Source organism: Marmota monax, unplaced genomic scaffold (assembly GCF_021218885.2).
Source record: "Marmota monax isolate L192 unplaced genomic scaffold, Marmota_monax_Labrador192_F-V1.1 WCK01_AAM20220418_F8-fsc00078, whole genome shotgun sequence".
NCBI classification, from domain to species: domain Eukaryota; kingdom Metazoa; phylum Chordata; class Mammalia; order Rodentia; family Sciuridae; genus Marmota; species Marmota monax.
Window position 1 is genome coordinate 40700 of NW_026694865.1, and position 17022 is coordinate 57721.

Here is a 17022-nt window from a genome sequence, read left to right on the forward strand (position 1 = left end):
TTTAGAGGTAGCTGATTCAAATATCATGAATTTATTAATATTTTCTTTAGGATGCTTACCAAATAAAATAAGATTAATGTGTTTTCTGTGGTTGTACATGTGTATAGATCTATGTATTATCTCTGTCAGGCTTTAGTGCCAGCAGAAAAGCCAATTCACCAAAATGACTTAGGTCATTTTCATTCTTTTTCCTTTTTTTAAAAGAAGGATCAATAGTGTGTTCTTGAAAGGTTTGAGAGATCAACCTTATGAGAGTTTTATTGGATGCTTTTCCCATTTGTTCCATGTTAATGAATTTTTTATTACTTTTCAAAGCTGATGTGAATTATTTTAATAATTTTTATTTTTCTAAGAAATCATATGTTAGACATCTAAAATTAATTATTTTTGATTTCCTTATAAATATCTTATCAATTTGAAATTTTTTCTCTTTTTGAATTTTGTTTCTCTTTTAAAAATTATTGTTTTAAAATTATTAATTTGAATTTTTTCTCTCTTTGAATTTTGTTTGTCTTTTTAAAAAAAATTTTTTAAAAATACATGACAATAGTGGAATGCATTACACTCATTATTACCCATATGTTTCTCTTAATTTTTTCTTTTATGTGAAAATTTCAGACTTTATTATAAATGCTCTACTGTAAAAAATCATTCTGAAATTTGACTTTTTAATTTGATATTATATTTTTGAGATTTTTCAATTCTGATTTATATATTCTAGGTTCTTTTAACTCTTAAGATTTCATTGATAAAACACAATTTATATTTTTTCTGTTAGTGGGGATTGAGCTTGTTGAATTTTCTACTAATAAATATTTATTCTTTAAAAAGATTTCTTGAATCTACAGCATAGATTTTTTTGTTGGTGGTGGTGGAGTTGGGGATCCAGGGGCTCTTTACATGCTGTAAGCCTGTGCTGTACCACTGATATATACTGTCACCTATTTTTAAATATTTATTTTGAATAATTGTAGAAATGTACCATATAATATACCTTTGTTTTTTTCTTGCATATGTTTCTTCTTACCTGTCTTAGTTTTGTTATTTTTTGAAACCAATTATTGTTTGCATTTTTCAAAGTATTTTAAATATATCTATTAGGTTGGGTGCATTGTATTTAAACTTCATTGTGCATTTTTAGTTTTACTGTATTTTGTGAAGGTAATGTGCCTCAAATTATTTGCAGTTTTTGAAATTTGAGAATTGAGCAATGGATACTTTAAAAGAGGGCATTATACATATTTTTTGGTGTTATATTTGCCAGATACTTTCCTGTTGAATATGGTTCAAAATTATCCTTTCATGGCCAAATTTAGTGATAGGTACATGCCTGTAATTCCATTGACTCAGGTTCAAGGCCAGCCTCAACAATTTAACAAAATCCTGTTTTAAAAAATAAAATGGACTGGGGATGTGGCCTAGTGGTAAAGTGCACCTGGGTTCATTCCCCAGTACTTAAATAGCTGTGAAAGGATTTTTTTAAATCTGACATAAATTGCTGATAGTGGGGATAATACTTCCTTCTATGATTTTATTACTCAGCTTTTCCTTATAATGTAACATTATTTTGCTTGACATGGTTTGATATTATGTTGTCTCCATAAATTTTTATGAATGTAATATTTTCATTACATATTCATGCTTTTATAAAATATCTTTGTTTTATCATTTTATCATCCTCAGTGTTATAAAATTTAAAGGCCTGATAAAACCAAATATAGTCAAGGTTTGAGGAAATAGGAGCTTTCAGTGTTACTGTTCAGAGAGCACATTGGTAAAAATTACATATAGGAGTTTGGTAATATCCTGTAAAGCTGAAAATGAGTATCTTATAAACTGATAATTTTATTTTTAAGTTTGTTCATTACAGGAACTCTTGAATTCATATGCAGGAATATTCATTGTAGTGTATTTTCCAGTTGTGCAAAATTGAAAAGAGTGTAAATGTGATTATAATTACGATAAATAGAAGACCGTATTACACACAGGTATTATTGGTATGCTATATAGCAATTAAGTGAATAAGCTTAATCTAAATTATAAACATAATTATATCTCAAAAACATATGGTAATATGGTACCATACAGAAGAGTTAAATTTATTTGATAGTATACCATCATGTTTATGAATACATTTAATACATATAAAAGTATAAAAACAAAAACCAAAATGATACATGTCAAATTCATGATAGTAATTACCTCTGGGAGACAAAGTGAGTGAGAACAATGGGAGTGTCAACTTTATTTTAAAGTTTAATATCCATAGATAAAAATAAACATCTGAAACATAAATAAGGGCTTTTTGAGAACCTTCCTGAAATTCAAGAAGTACTATTTTTCATCCTTGTCTCCAGTTGTGGTATTGTGATTAAATTGTTTTAAATAAAATTTTTTTTATTACTATTCTATATTTTCTATATTTTTCATAATAAACTTATTTTCTGTTACGCTCAGAAAGCAAATTTTAAAAAGACCTGTTTATCTCATCTACCTTGTTTTGGTTTTTAGTGGGGGTAATGGGAGTGAGTGAGACAAGTTAAATTCTACTTTGACCAATGTTCAAATTGCTGGTATTTTTCTTGGATTTCCTTTTTTCTCTATTGTATATTTGCTGATCCCATATAATATAATATTTTTTCCTCTGTTGGCTTTTCAATAAAATAATTCAACTTTGTCATAAATATCATATATTGAATTTACTTTTTTATGTATAGGTTAAAGAAGAGATGCTATTTGAAGCATTAGTAACGAGAAAGACGGTGACAGTTGGAGAGAAGCTTATTTTACCATACAAGTTGGCAGAGGTATGGTTTTATTTGAAATCAAAGCATTCTAGACATTCTTAGGAGTTTGTGTTTTTCCTCTTAACAAAATTAAAATGACAATTTAAAAAATCTGTTTACTGACACATTTTCTAGGCCCTTGAAATTTGATCATGAATTTTCCATTCACATAGAAACTGAATGTGATTTTAAGTAGGAGCTTTAAATTTTTTTCCCCAAGGATCTTTCTTCACTGTTCTTTTTAAATTTTTTCATCATTCTTAAGTTTCATATTTTTAAAAATTTATCTAAATTTTTATTAGTTTTTTCACAGCTTGATCCTTTTGTGAAAAGGAAAGAATTTGAAGAATAAGTCTTTTACATTTTTTTTAAAAAACAGCATTAAGTTTAATATTATTAATATGAGGTAGACAGATAGTAGGTAGAATTGTAAATTATTAGTGTTTGTTTGATCTCATTGATTATTCCTTCTTGAGACCTCATTTTTTCCTGTTACTTTCTAGCACATTATACTTTACTGGGTTACTTTTTTGTGGTGGGCCCCGTATTTGTAGTTCTTTTTGCTTGCTTTTTCTTTTCTTCTTAACCTCCAAAAAGGTGGGTACACTAAGTAGGACACAACCTTTGTCTTCTCTGTATTCTTTATCTACATTATCTCACTCTTATGGCTTTAAATAACATCCGTATAATTTGCCAGATGAAATTTGTGTTTATTACCATACTAAGTGTATAGGATAGTGTGTTAGTCAGCTCTTTGTTGCTGTGTCAAAATACCTGAGAAAATAACTTATAGGAAGAAAAAATTATTTTGGCTCATGATTTCAGAGGTTTTATTTCTTGGTTGGTCTACTCTATTGGTTTGGGCCTCCAGTGGGGGAAAGTTGCTTACCTCTTGGCACCTTGGAAGCACAGAGAAAGAAGCAGCAGCTTGAGACAAAATATACCCTTTCAGAACCTACCCCCAACCCTGTGACTTCTTCCACTTAGCCCCTACCTCTTATAGAATTTATCAATGGATCGATTCACGCATCATTCAGTCACTTTCTAGCAGCCCCATCTCTGAAACATTGCTGAATTGGGGACTCTATCCTTCACACATGAACCTTTGGGAAACCCTTCATTTCTAAATGATAAATAAGAAAATTATTGAAAATCCATTGATACAGAGGAGGTTTATGAAGGTGATGAAAAACTATAAAATAGTATATGAGTGAGATGAGAAGATAACACAAGTGAAAAAATTGTTTTTGGGCCTTGGAGAATTTTTTTTTAGGCTAACATTGATCATTTATCCTTCTTTTGGGTTCCTCTTAACTATGTCTCTGAGTCTGTATTTCTTCTTATGTCATATCTTACGGTTTCCTACTCTGATAGCTCCTTTCTAAATAGTAAAAAAACCCAAACCTTTAAGAGTTTTGCCTTTTTTTCTAAAATGTTTGGTGCTTTTATATTTTGCAAACTTTTTTTTATTACAAAAAATTTCTTTATATTTTACCTTTAAATTCAACTTCTGAGTTAAAAAACCTTTTATTTTTATTTATGCTTGTTTGGTGTATTATTCGTTTGATAAATATTTGAAAACACCCAGTGCTCAGAAATGTGCTAGCCATTAGTAGTTTTGAAATGGGAAGCATTTCTTAAATGTTTTAGTATTTTACTTGAAGAAAATGGAAATACTGTTAAGTGTTTTAAGAAAAAAGTTTTCTTAAGACTGTTTTTTTTTTTTTAAAGGAGCACTTTGGCAATTTGAAGAATTCATTTGGAGGGAATGTTAGTTTTCTATAACTGTGTAGGAAACTTAGCAACTTAATACAATATAGATTATTATTTTGGCAGTTTTCAAGAGTCATGACCCTGGGCTTAGATTAATTAGGCACTAGTTTGAAATCAAGATGTCCATCAGGGCTGTGACCTCATCTGATGCTTAAGGCTCTCTTCCAAATTTAGACTGTTGACAGAATTTAGTTTCTTGTGATTATAGGACTAAGGTACTTATTGTTGACTGTCAGGCAGGTGTTGTTACCAGCAACTAGAAGTTGCTGGCTGTTTCTTGCCATGTGGCTCTATCCACAACATGGCAATTTGTTTCTTCATTGCCAGTAGGAGAATCTCTGATACAGGGTCCCAGTCCCTTTTTAAGACTGTTTTGTATGGGCTGTGGCTGTGGCTATGGCTCAGCAGTAGAGCACTTGTCTCGCATGTGTGAGGCCCTGGATTCAATCCTATACACCACATAAATAAAATAAAAAGGTATTGTGTCCACCTACAACTAAAAAAATATATATAAAAAAAAGATTGTTTTGTACACCAGGCCCACCTATTACTTTGGAATAACTAAAAAAATCAGCTGATTTGGGCCCTTAATTATATCTTTAAAATCCTTTCACCTTCATAATGTAACATAAATTAAATGTAGGTGAGAAATCCATTATATTTATAATTTATACTTAAGTGACGGAAGATATTATACAGAACATGGACTCCAGGGAAAAGGAATTTTGGGGGCTATTTTAGGACTATTTAGGCTATTTTATCTATTTAAGATTCTGCAAGAGTTGATGTAGAACAGAGTTCAGGGAACTGTGACCACGCACAGAGCAGGCCCAGCGGCCTGCTGAGGGGCAGAGCCGCCCCCCACCCCCCACGCCTGCCAGGTAGGTGGAACTGTGACCACGGACAGAAAAGGCCCAGTGGCCCTCGGCGGGACAGAGCTTCCAATCACTCCTGCAAGGTAGGCGGGCCTGCGACCCACCAGCAGAAGAGGAGCAGCGACCTGCTGAGAGGCAGAGCCGCCCCCTCCCCCTGCACCGGCAAGGTAGAGGGAACTGTGACCACGCACAGAGCAGGCCCAGCGGCCTGCTGAGGGGCAGAGCCACCCCCCACCCCCCGCGCCTGCCAGGTGACCACTGACAGAAAAGGCCCAGTGGCCCGCGGTGGGACAGAGCTTCCAATCACTCCTGCAAGGTAGGCGGGCCTGCGACCCACTGGCAGAAGAGGAGCAGCGGCCTGCTGAGAGGCTGAGCCGCCCCCTCCCCCTGCACCAGCAAGGTAGAGGGAACTGTGACCACGCACAGAGCAGGCCCAGTGGCCTGCTGAGGGGCAGAGCCACCCCCCAACCCCCGCGCCTGCCAGGTGACCACCGACAGAAAAGGCCCAGTGGCCCGCGGTGGGACAGAGCTTCCAATCACTCCTGCAAGGTAGGCGGGCCTGCGACCCACAGGCAGAAGAGGAGCAGCGTCCTGCTGAGAGGCTGAGCCGCCCCCTCCCCCTGCGCCGGCAAAGTAGAGGGAACTGTGACCACGAACAGAGCAGGCCCAGTGGCCTGCTGAGGGGCAGAGCCGCCCCCCACCCCCCGTGCCTGTCAGGTAGGCGGAACTGTGACCACTGACAGAAAAGGCCCAGTGGCCCGCGGAGTGGCAGAGCTTCCAATCACTCCTGCAAGGTAGGCGGGCCTGCGACCCACTGGCAGAAGAGGAGCAGCGGCCTGCTGAGAGGCAGAGCCGCCCCCTCCCCCCAGCGCCTGCAAGGTAGACGGAACTGTGACCACCATCAGAACAGGCCAGACCTGCAACCGAGAGACAGAACAGGCCCAGTGGCCTGAGGAAGGGTAAAGCCGCCCCCCCCCCCCGCCCCACGCCTGCAAGGTAGGCGCACCTGCGACCCACTGGCAGTACAGCCCCAGAGGCCTGCAGAGGGGCAGTGCCGCTGCCTGCGCCTGCAAAGTAGACAGAACTGTGACCACCGACAGAACAAGCCTAGCGGCCCGGAGAGGGACAGAGCCACCGCCCGCGCCTGCGAGGGAGACTTTGCAACTATACAAGACCAATATAAATATATAGCGGGAAAATTCAATAGCACAACAGTTTCACCAAGTAGAAAGGAACGCGAACAGTATGAAGAGACAAGGAAAGAAAGGACCACAAGCATTGCAGGTCAACTCAACGTTAGAAGAGGTAATAGCTGCAGCAGATGGAATGTCAGATAAAGAATTCAGGATATACATGCTTCAGATGATCTGGAGTCTCAAGGAAGACATCAGACAGCAAAATCAGACAATGAAAGATCACTTCAACAATGAATTACATAAACAAATCCAAGAAGCAAAAGATCAACTATACAGGGAAATAGAGGTTATAAAAAACAAACAAACAGAAATCCTAGAAATGCAGGAAGCAACAAGCCAACTTAAAAACTCAATTGAGAATACTACCAGCAGAGTAGAACACTTAGAAGACAGAACATCAGACAATGAAGATAAAGTATTTCAACTTGAAAAGAACATAGACAGCTCAGCAAGACTGTTAAGAAACCATGAGCAGAACATCCAAGAAATATGGGATAACATCAAGAGACCAAATTTAAGAGTCATTGGGATACAGGAAGGGACAGAGTTTCAAACCAAAGGAATGAGCAATCTATTCAATGAAATAATACAAGAAAACTTCCCAGACTTGAAGAATGAGACAGAACCCCAAATCCTAGAAGCCTACAGGACGCCGAATGTGCAAAATCATAAGAGACCCACACCTAGACACATTATAATGAAGATGCCCAACATACAGAATAAGGAGAGAATTTTAAAAGCTACAAGAGAAAGGAAGCAGATCACATTTAGGGGTAAGCCAATCAGGATAACAGCTGATCTTTCAACACAGACTCTGAAAGCTAGAAGATCCTGGAATAACATATTTCAAACACTGAAAGAAAATGGGTTCCAACCAAGAATTGTGTTTCCAGCGAAATTAAGCTTCAGGATGGAAGATGAAATTAAAACCTTCCACGATAAACAAAAGTTAAAAGAATTTGCAGCTAGAAAACCATCTCTTCAAAACATCCTTGGCAAAACATTACAGGAAGAGGAAATGGAAAATAACAATGAAAACCAACAGTGGGAGGTAGGACAGTAAAGGGGGGAAAATAATCAAAGAGGAAAACAAACCATGTTTAGTAACATAAATAAACAAATATGGCTGGAAGAACAACCCATATCTCAATAATAACCCTAAATGTTAATGGCTTAAACTCACCAATTAAGAGACACAGGCTAGTAGAATGGATCACAAAACAAGACCCAACAATATGCTGCCTACAGGAGACACATTTGATAGGAAAAGACATACATAGGCTGAAGGTGAAAGGTTGGGAAAAATCATATCACTCATATGGACTTCGGAAACAAGCAGGAGTATCCATACTCATATCAAATAAAATAGATTTCAAGCCAAAGTTAATCAAAAGGGATAAAGAGGGACACTACATACTGCTTAAGGGAACCATACACCAACAAGACATAACAATCATAAATATATATGCCCCAAACAATGGTGCAGCTATGTTCATCAAACAAACTCTTCTCAAGTTCAAGAGTCTAATAGACCACCATACAATAATCATGGGAGACTTCAACACACCTCTATCACCACTGGACAGATCTTCCAAACAAAAGTTGAATAAGGAAACTATAGAACTCAATAACACAATTAATAACCTAGACTTAATTGACATATATAGAATATACCACCCAACATCAAGCAGTTACACTTTTTTCTCAGCAGCACATGGATCCTTCTCAAAAATAGATCATATATTATGTCACAGGGAAACTCTTAGACAATATAAAGGAGTAGAGATAATACCATGCATCCTATCTGATCATAATGGAATGGAACTGAAAATCAATGATAAAAGAAGGAGGGGAAAAGAATACATCACTTGGAGAATGAACAATAGGTTACTGAACAATCAATGGGTTATAGAAGACATCAAGGAAGAAATTAAAAAATTCTTAGAGATTAATGAAAACACAGACACAACATATCGGAATCTATGGGACACATTGAAAGCAGTTCTAAGAGGAAAATTCATTGCTTGGAGTTCATTCCTTAAAAAGAGAAAAAACCAACAAATAAATGATCTCATACTTCATCTCAAAATCCTAGAAAAAGAAGAGCAAAACAACAGCAAAAGAAGTAGAAGGCAAGAAATAATTAAAATCAGAGCTGAAATTAATGAAATCGAAACAAAAGAAACAATTGAAAAAATTGACAAAACTAAAAGTTGGTTCTTTGAAAAAATAAACAAAATCGAACAGAGTTCAGAGAGTGTAGTAGTATGGAGAAAGATTTTTGCTCTCCAAGAAATGGTAACATGCCAATAGAAACAATATGGTAAAATCAAGAGGACTTAGTTATGACTTGAATTAGGGCAGAAAGAAAAAGGAGATGTGAAAAAATGAGTTCCAAGTTTCAGGCTTGAATAACTAAGAATATTGGTATTCTTTAGTAAGATAGGAATCACTAAGTGAAATCTTGCTTTGGTGGGAAATACTATGTAGTATTTGTGCTTTATTTAGGTTAAGTTATATAGGTAGGACTACATTGAGAAAAAGGCAATAAAAATTGAGAGATATGGAATAAATAGATATTTATTAGTGGATCTGGGTTCTGTATAGTGATGGTATTTTATAAAAATGATATTTATAAACAAGTGGGTAGGTTTTAGTTTTAATTTGAAAGTTTTTTAGGTAAAATGTGTTCATAAAATTTATTGTAATAACACATCCTTATATTCTGTGTTTTATGCTTATTAATCTTAAAATATTTTAGTTTTTGTTGAGTTTGATCAGATTATCTTCATTTTTATTAGCTTCAATATTTATTGTATGTTTAAAGTATTCAATATAAAGTTTTGATGTACATAGACATAGTGAAGTTGTTACTACAGTCAGGAAATTAACATATCTGTCTTCTCACATATCTATCTTTTCTTTGTGGTGAGAGAATCTGAAATCTCTTCTCTTACCAAACTTCCAATATGCAATACAATACTATTAACTATAGTCATCATGTTGTATGTTAGATCTCAGACTTACTTGTCCTATGTAAATGTAACTTTGTATCCTTTCACTCACATCTCCATGTTTCCCTCATTTTCCTGTTTCTGGTATCCACTGCTCTGTACTCTGCTTCTATGAGTTTGATTACATTAGTAATCTCACATAACTGGGATCATTCTGCATTTGTTCTTTGGTATTTCACTTTGCATAATGTCCTCCAGGTACATTCATTCATGTTGTGGCAACTGGCAAGATTCCTTCTCTTTTCAAAGATTGTTTTTATCCCTATGGGAGAAAATTGCATGTTATTCTATTATGCTGTATACATTTTGCTTTTTGGTTTTCTTCTTTGATAATTTTTCAAGATGTAGAATTTTAAGATGACATTGCTTTTTCTCAAAATTGTTAAAAGAATTTTCATTTACTTTTTAAATTTCTAGTTTTGTAGTTAATTTGATACCAGTCTTCTCTTTCCCTTCCAGAAGAAACTAGAATATATAAATCAGAGTTGAAAAATCTCCAAAATATAATATGAAATTAAAAAGTCAAATTTCAGAATGATTTATACAGTAGAACACTTATAATAATTGAAATTAATTCATAGGTTGTATATAGTATCTGTAAATCTCCAATTTATGGATGTATATCCTGCAGCCTAAGAATTGAAGTGTCATGACCATGGTCAATGCATCTAGAATAAATAAAGATACGAGGATCAGAAAATAGTGCATTTATTTATTTATTGTAAATGAATCTTTTATTTCATTTATTTATTTATATGTGGTGCTGACGATCGAACCCAGGGCCTCACACATGCCAGACAAGTTAAATAAAATTTAACTACCCCTGAGTCACACACAACTCCAGTCCCGACAGTGTAATTCTCAATCATTACTATTTCTTCTGTACTTCAAAGCAGAGATGTAATATACATTTCTGAATGTATACCTGAATATACAGTTTTCAAAATAAATCCCTACATAATATATATGCATAAATTATTGGGATTTGTAGTCTTCTAATGGACAGGATTCAATTCTATAAGATATATACCTTTTTTGAAAAAATCGACTTCTGTTTTTATAAAAATTTCAATCTTACAAAAAGATAGTACAGAAGAATTTCTGTAAACTAGAGAAATCTGGAAGTAGGCAGTTGTTACTATTTCTGGGTATGAAATACTTCTAGAGGTTATTGTGGATGATGAGCTGAAGACAACTGTGAATGGTACTGTGATGGTAGTACATATATGCTTTACGGTGTGAGAAGGATTCCACAGGCATTAATTCCTTTTTTGCTCTCAGATTTATTTCTCTGCCTTGAATATTCTTCTGGTAAGGTCATTTGTTTGTAAACTTTCCATTATACTTTTGTTCCTAGGGGAAATATATACCCTAATTTTCAGTAAAAATATTTTGAACTGTGGATGACCTAGTTTTATTTCTATATTATGGTAATTTTAGCCTGGATTCCCTGAGTTGGACTAAATTAATGAGTACATATGGAAAATTTCAATTATAAGCTATTTATATTGAGAGAAAAATTAGCTTTTATTCAATATAGTAAGTTTTTTTTTTCCCTGAATGAGAGCAGAGTATACTTTGTTGTAGTATCTTAGTCAGATTATTATTTTGCACTCACAACCCTTTTCTTGTTTTGCAGGCTGTGACCGTGAGGAACTCCATGGCTAAGTCTTTGTATAGTGCTTTGTTTGACTGGATAGTTTTTCGAATTAATCATGCACTTCTGAATAGTAAAGATTTGGAGCGAAATACCAAGGTAAAAATATGTTGGGTTATGTTTTCCCTAGAAAACTGTTTTAATAAACTGGTTAATACATGAAATTTTAAAGCACAGGATTATGTAGAGTAGTATAGTATTGTTTTTGTTTAATTTTTTAATTTGTTTTAATTAGTATACATGACAGTAGAATGCATTTATGCACTTTGATGTATCATACATAGATAGGATATAATGTACATGTTCTGAGTGTACATGTTACAGAATTATATTAGTCATGTAGTCATATATATATATACACATACAGTAATAATGTCTGTTTCATTCTATCTTTCCTATCCCCACCTCCCCTCTGCTCTCCTCCAGTCACTTCCCTCTACCTAATTTAAGGTAATGGGATTCTTCTCTAGGGTGCCCCCCTGCCTTATTGTGAATTAGCATCTGAATGCTAGAGAAAACATTTGGCCTTTGGATTTGTGGGATTGACTCATTCATGTTAGAGTATAATATTGTTTTTACTTCTGTTATTTATTACCCTTTTCAGAGGAACTGTTCTGTGTGTCTTTCCAGATCTTTTTTCCCTGTGTATTTACATATTGAAAACATACACATACAGAATTGTTTTTTAAAATATAAATACAACCATTCTATCTATATTTTTGCAAACTATTTTTTAACATAAAGTCTCTTTATGTACATTCCATGTCATTATATGTCTGGACCTCATTATTTTCCGTAATTTTGAAATATATGGTATGATGTGTAAAATAAATCTCATTAAAATAAGTAATTTTTTTTATAAATAATACCATAACAAATAATATTTTACTTAACTCTATGTACCTTTCTCTAGGATTCATTCCTCAGTGTCAAATTGCTGTATTTAAGGATATATGTATTTTAAAGATTTGGCAGCTACTGCTGAATTGCTTTTCAAAAAGAATTGTATACTTCTACCAGCAGTATATCAAAGTGCCTGTTACCCTACACTTTTATCCATATTAGGTATTATCAATATTTACGTAATCTGATTATGAAGAGAGGAATTTCCCACTTTTTTTCATTGTTTCCAGTGATGAAAGTTGAGTGCCTTCCTGTCCTGGAGATGTGGCTCAGAGGAATAATGCCTGCCTTGCATGCATCAGGTCCTGTTCAGTGCCCAGCACTGGGGGCGGAAAGTTGAATGCCTCATTTTGTTTTCTCTAGTTTATTTTCTGTATTATTTTTTTATATCTTTGTGCTATTCTGATGTTTATTTTTTTCTTTTTGTTACTCCTTTTTAGGAGCTATTTATTGTGGACATTATGGAGACTCAACTTGATATATACAATATATCTTCTCTTTTTTAGTTACCTAACTTTTTTTTTCCCCAGAATTTAATTTTTATTTTATTTTTTTACTTTTTTATGTGGTGCTGAGGATCAAACCCATGGCCTCACCTGTGCTGGGCAAGTGCTCTATCACTGAGCCACAACCCCAGCCCAATTACTTGACTTTTAAGGTTTGTTATGTTGTGTATTTCTATGCCTGTGTTTTAAGTTTTTGCACAGTTAATCCTGTCATTCTTTTCCTTTCTAGTCCTGGGTTTTATGTATTTATTTTACTTATATAGGAAGGCCTCTTCTAGTCCAAGATTTAAAAATATTTAGCATTATACTTTTAGAATTTCAGTTTTTATGTTCAGACTTCTTTTCCAGTTGGAACTTGTTTTTAATGTGGCAGATTAGTGGTAGTTAACTTCAATCAGTTCTGATTCACTTTTTTCAAAAACCTTTATGAAATAGTCTGCTTTTTCAAACTGATTAGAAATGTCAGCTTTAGTTTAATCTTTCTGTTTTAAAGGTAAATTTGCTCTTAAATTTTCATGGTTTAAGTAAGCCCACAGCTATAAAATTAATTTGAATTGCAATCTGATTTATCAAATTGACTTCATTTTGAAGGGCATTATTTTAATATTTCTTAAGGATGTAGACTTAATCAATAGAATTAAAATACTCCTAGTACAGACTTCTGAAATATCTTATAATTTATCATTCACTATATTAGTTTGTCTGGTACATTTCCTAGTTGCAGTGGAGAAAACTTATTTTCAGTTAACCAAATTGTCATAACAAGTGTTTCAAGAATGCGATAGAGTGGTGAGATGGATGTTTATATACAGGGATTAGAGCTGAATCTGTGTCAATTACAGTAAGAAGTTATATAGAATAAGTTCTAGGAGTCAGGTGTGGAAAAAAGTTACGTATGATTTCTAGAACTGAAAAAGTAAAATAATCAAAAAAATGAAAGAATAATCTCTTGTGTACTCTACCAAGATTGGAATGTTGACTCTAGGGAGCAGATATTGAGAATGAGGAAAGGATTGCTGTTTTATTATAGTCTATTTTGAGCTAGTCAACATTTTAAACTTTGTATTTTTTGTTAAAGTAATACTTAATTTTAACTTTATGAAACTATATGCTTTTATATCTTGTTTCATTCTTAGCCTGGATAAGGCTGATTAATAAACTTGTTACTTTAGTTTTTATAGTAGACCTCCATTTATTGGGAAATAGAAGTTAAAATAGGAAAAATTACATGGTTTTCTTGGCATTGCCAAGATTACCTGGCTTCTGCTGATCCTTCACTTTAGTAATCTTGATTTTTTTTTTTTTTGGTAGCTGCTGTTTCCATTCTCTTTTGGAACTCAGGGTTTTCCAAGTTTAAGAACTTCTTTTATTTTTTTCAATTATGATAATCTTTTGCTAGCTGTGTGCTTTGTACATTCTTTTTTTTTTTTTTTTTTTTTAAGGTTCTAGGAATTGAACCCAGGTCCTCTTTCATGCTAGGCATGTCCTCTACCACTGAGCTCCATCTCTGGCCTGTGCTTTATGTATTTCTGTAATGCGATGCCAAAATTACATGTGTTAATTTTTGTTTTGTTGTATCAGGGATTGAACCCAGAGCACTTAACCACTGAGCCACATCCTCAGCCCTTTTTAAAATATTTTTCTTTATTTAGATATAGGGTTTTGTTAAGTTACTTTAGAGCCTCGCTGTGTTGCTGAGGCTGGCTTTGAACTTGCTATCCTCCTGCTTCAGCCTCCTGAGTTGCTGGGATTACAGGTCTGTGTCATTACACCCAGCTACATGTGTTAAAACTTTGATCTATTTTTATTGTTATGATAAAATGTGTTAAGAATGGATTACACTCATTAAAAATATAGATATATTTTTATGATTTGGACAAAAATAAAATAAAGAGAATTAAAATACTTCTTAATTGTGGTATATTTTGCTTCAATATTGTGAAAAACAATCCCCTCTCTACTGCTTTATAAATGAGCATTTTGTTATTAATATTGTATTTTACTTAAATACTTAAGTAAATTTGAGCCTTTTTAAACCAGAATTTTCTCTTGTTTTACAGACTTTGTCCATTGGTGTTCTTGATATATTTGGGTTTGAAGATTATGAAAATAATAGTTTTGAACAGTTCTGTATTAATTTTGCTAATGAACGTTTACAGCACTACTTTAATCAGCATATCTTTAAGTTAGAACAAGTGAGTATCCAAATATGTATATCTCACCTCATATGAATTTTAAGTCATAGACACGATAAGCATTTCAAATTTTGTATTTCAGTACAAACATTGTGGTGTTCATAGCATTATAAGCAAATGACAAAAATCAAAGTGTTTTTTTTTTTGTTGTTGTTGTTGTTTTAAAAAACATAGTCACCGAACAGATTTTCTAGTATGAGCTTGCTTGAGTGCATCTTTATAGGGAAAGATGGTGGGTTTGTTTAGGGTTTTTGTTGGTAGTGTTGATTTTGTGTTCCTATGGCCTTGGTCACTGTGTGTAATGCTAAGTATGCTCCTTGGATGCTTTTGGTCCATTGATTCTAGGATGGGATAGAGGAACTTATTAATAGACTCTTGATTCAGCACAGACTGTGGGTCCAAAGACAGTATAGAGAAATCAAGATGGGCAACTAGATACTTGTCATGATAAACTCAAGACTGATAGTTTAAAATAGTGAGTTTTCAGTTTCCATGAGAATTGTTAACTGTAAAGGCAGGGTCAAAAAAAAAATGTGGGCTTTTCTTCCAACTAAATATGAAAGCAATAACAATGTTGTGATTATAACTCAGGATTTCATTTTGTGTAGGAGGATGTAGACAGGAGTAAGGTGTATCATACTCAATTTTAAGGAAAATGCTAAAGAATGGAAAATGAATAAAAAGACCACAACAGTTAGTAGGTCTACAAAACCAGGGAAAAGAAGAGTTTGTTCTGTTATCCAGCCTTATCATTAGGACTTGTTGCCTTCTGTCTTTGCTTTGTACTCTATTTTGCTTAAAGGGTATAATGGCTTATTAATAGCGGCACAAGGATATTAATTTTGGCCATCTTGATGAATGCTTAATGTTTTAATTAAATGTAACCTTTTAGCTAGACACTGTACTGGAACTGTTAAAAGATAATTAAATATAATTCAACTTCTAGCTAACTCTTAGGTATAGGCAGTCATTGTTTTTATTCCAGTTTATATATGATGCATAAAGCCAGTTTTCAGTATTCTATAATTCTTATATTTTTGATTTCTTCATTCGTTTTTGCGGTTCTGGGGATTGAACCCAGGGCTTGCACATGCTAGGCAAGTATTCCACTGAGCTACACCCTAGTCCTATATCCCTTGCTTTTTTATTAAAAGCTGAGCTGGGATTACTGTCCTGGTCTGTTGATTCAGTTCTGTGCTCTTTTGATTAGATCAGGCTAAATTAATATCTTTTATGTCTTGCAAATAGATATATGTGCTGGAGGAGTAGGGGAATGTATTTTTTTTTCCGGTGGGCACAACATCTTTATTTTATTTTTATGTGGTGCGGAGGATCGAGCCCAGCAACCCACGCATGCCAGGCTAGCACGCTACGGCTTGAGCCACATCCCCAGCCTGGGGAATGTATTTTGTTGACTATATTCTGTCTCTTCTGGAGGAAAGCATTATTTCCTCCAGATCATTAAACAGAAGACTAGTTAAAATGCTTTTGTAAAAGAAAGGTATTCTCTTATTGTAAACTGAAGTTAATCTGTAACTGTTCTAGACATCTAGATTAAATATAGAAGAGCCATAAGAAATGCTTAGGCCATTAACATTGTATACAAATAAGAACATTTTATAGAAAATGCATTCAAAACTACCTGGGAATGGGTGGTCCTCATTTACTTGATACCTTGAATGTCATAATTTTTGACAGAATACCTAAACTCTATGTTAATTCTATTTTTGTTCTCAAGAATTCTCTATTTTATTAGCTAATATAGTCTGTGGAGCATTTAAAGACCTTACACATCTTTGCCATTCTTTGTTATTTTCTTTCACTACTTCTTCATGTTTTTGTACTTAAAATGGATTTTCTGGGAATAAGAGATTCAAGGCTGGGCTGGGGATGTGGCTCAAGCGGTAGCGCACTTGCCTGGCAAGTGTGGGGTGCTGGGTTTGATCCTCAGCACCACATAAAGATGTTGTGTCTGCCGAAAACTAAAAAATAAATATTAAAAAATATTCTCTCTCTCTCTCTCTCTGTCTCTCTCTCTCTCTCAAAAAAAAGAGATTCAAGGCAGTTTAAATATTAAGTGTCTTATAATGGATATCATTTGTACCTGTTATGAGATG

The 17022-nt window shown here is 34.3% G+C and overlaps 1 protein-coding gene across 1 annotated transcript in view; it reads left to right on the forward strand.

The window, feature by feature from the left end:
- LOC124080573 (unconventional myosin-IXa-like) overlaps positions 1–17022 on the forward strand; it is a gene marked incomplete at its 5' end in the record, with an annotated part of 209726 nt that overhangs the window by 30308 nt on the left and 162396 nt on the right. The window contains 3 exons of the mRNA XM_058573300.1: positions 2718–2807; positions 11284–11400; positions 14771–14905. Coding sequence (XP_058429283.1) covers positions 2718–2807; positions 11284–11400; positions 14771–14905 — 342 coding nt within the window. The remainder of the gene's footprint in view (positions 1–2717; positions 2808–11283; positions 11401–14770; positions 14906–17022) is intronic.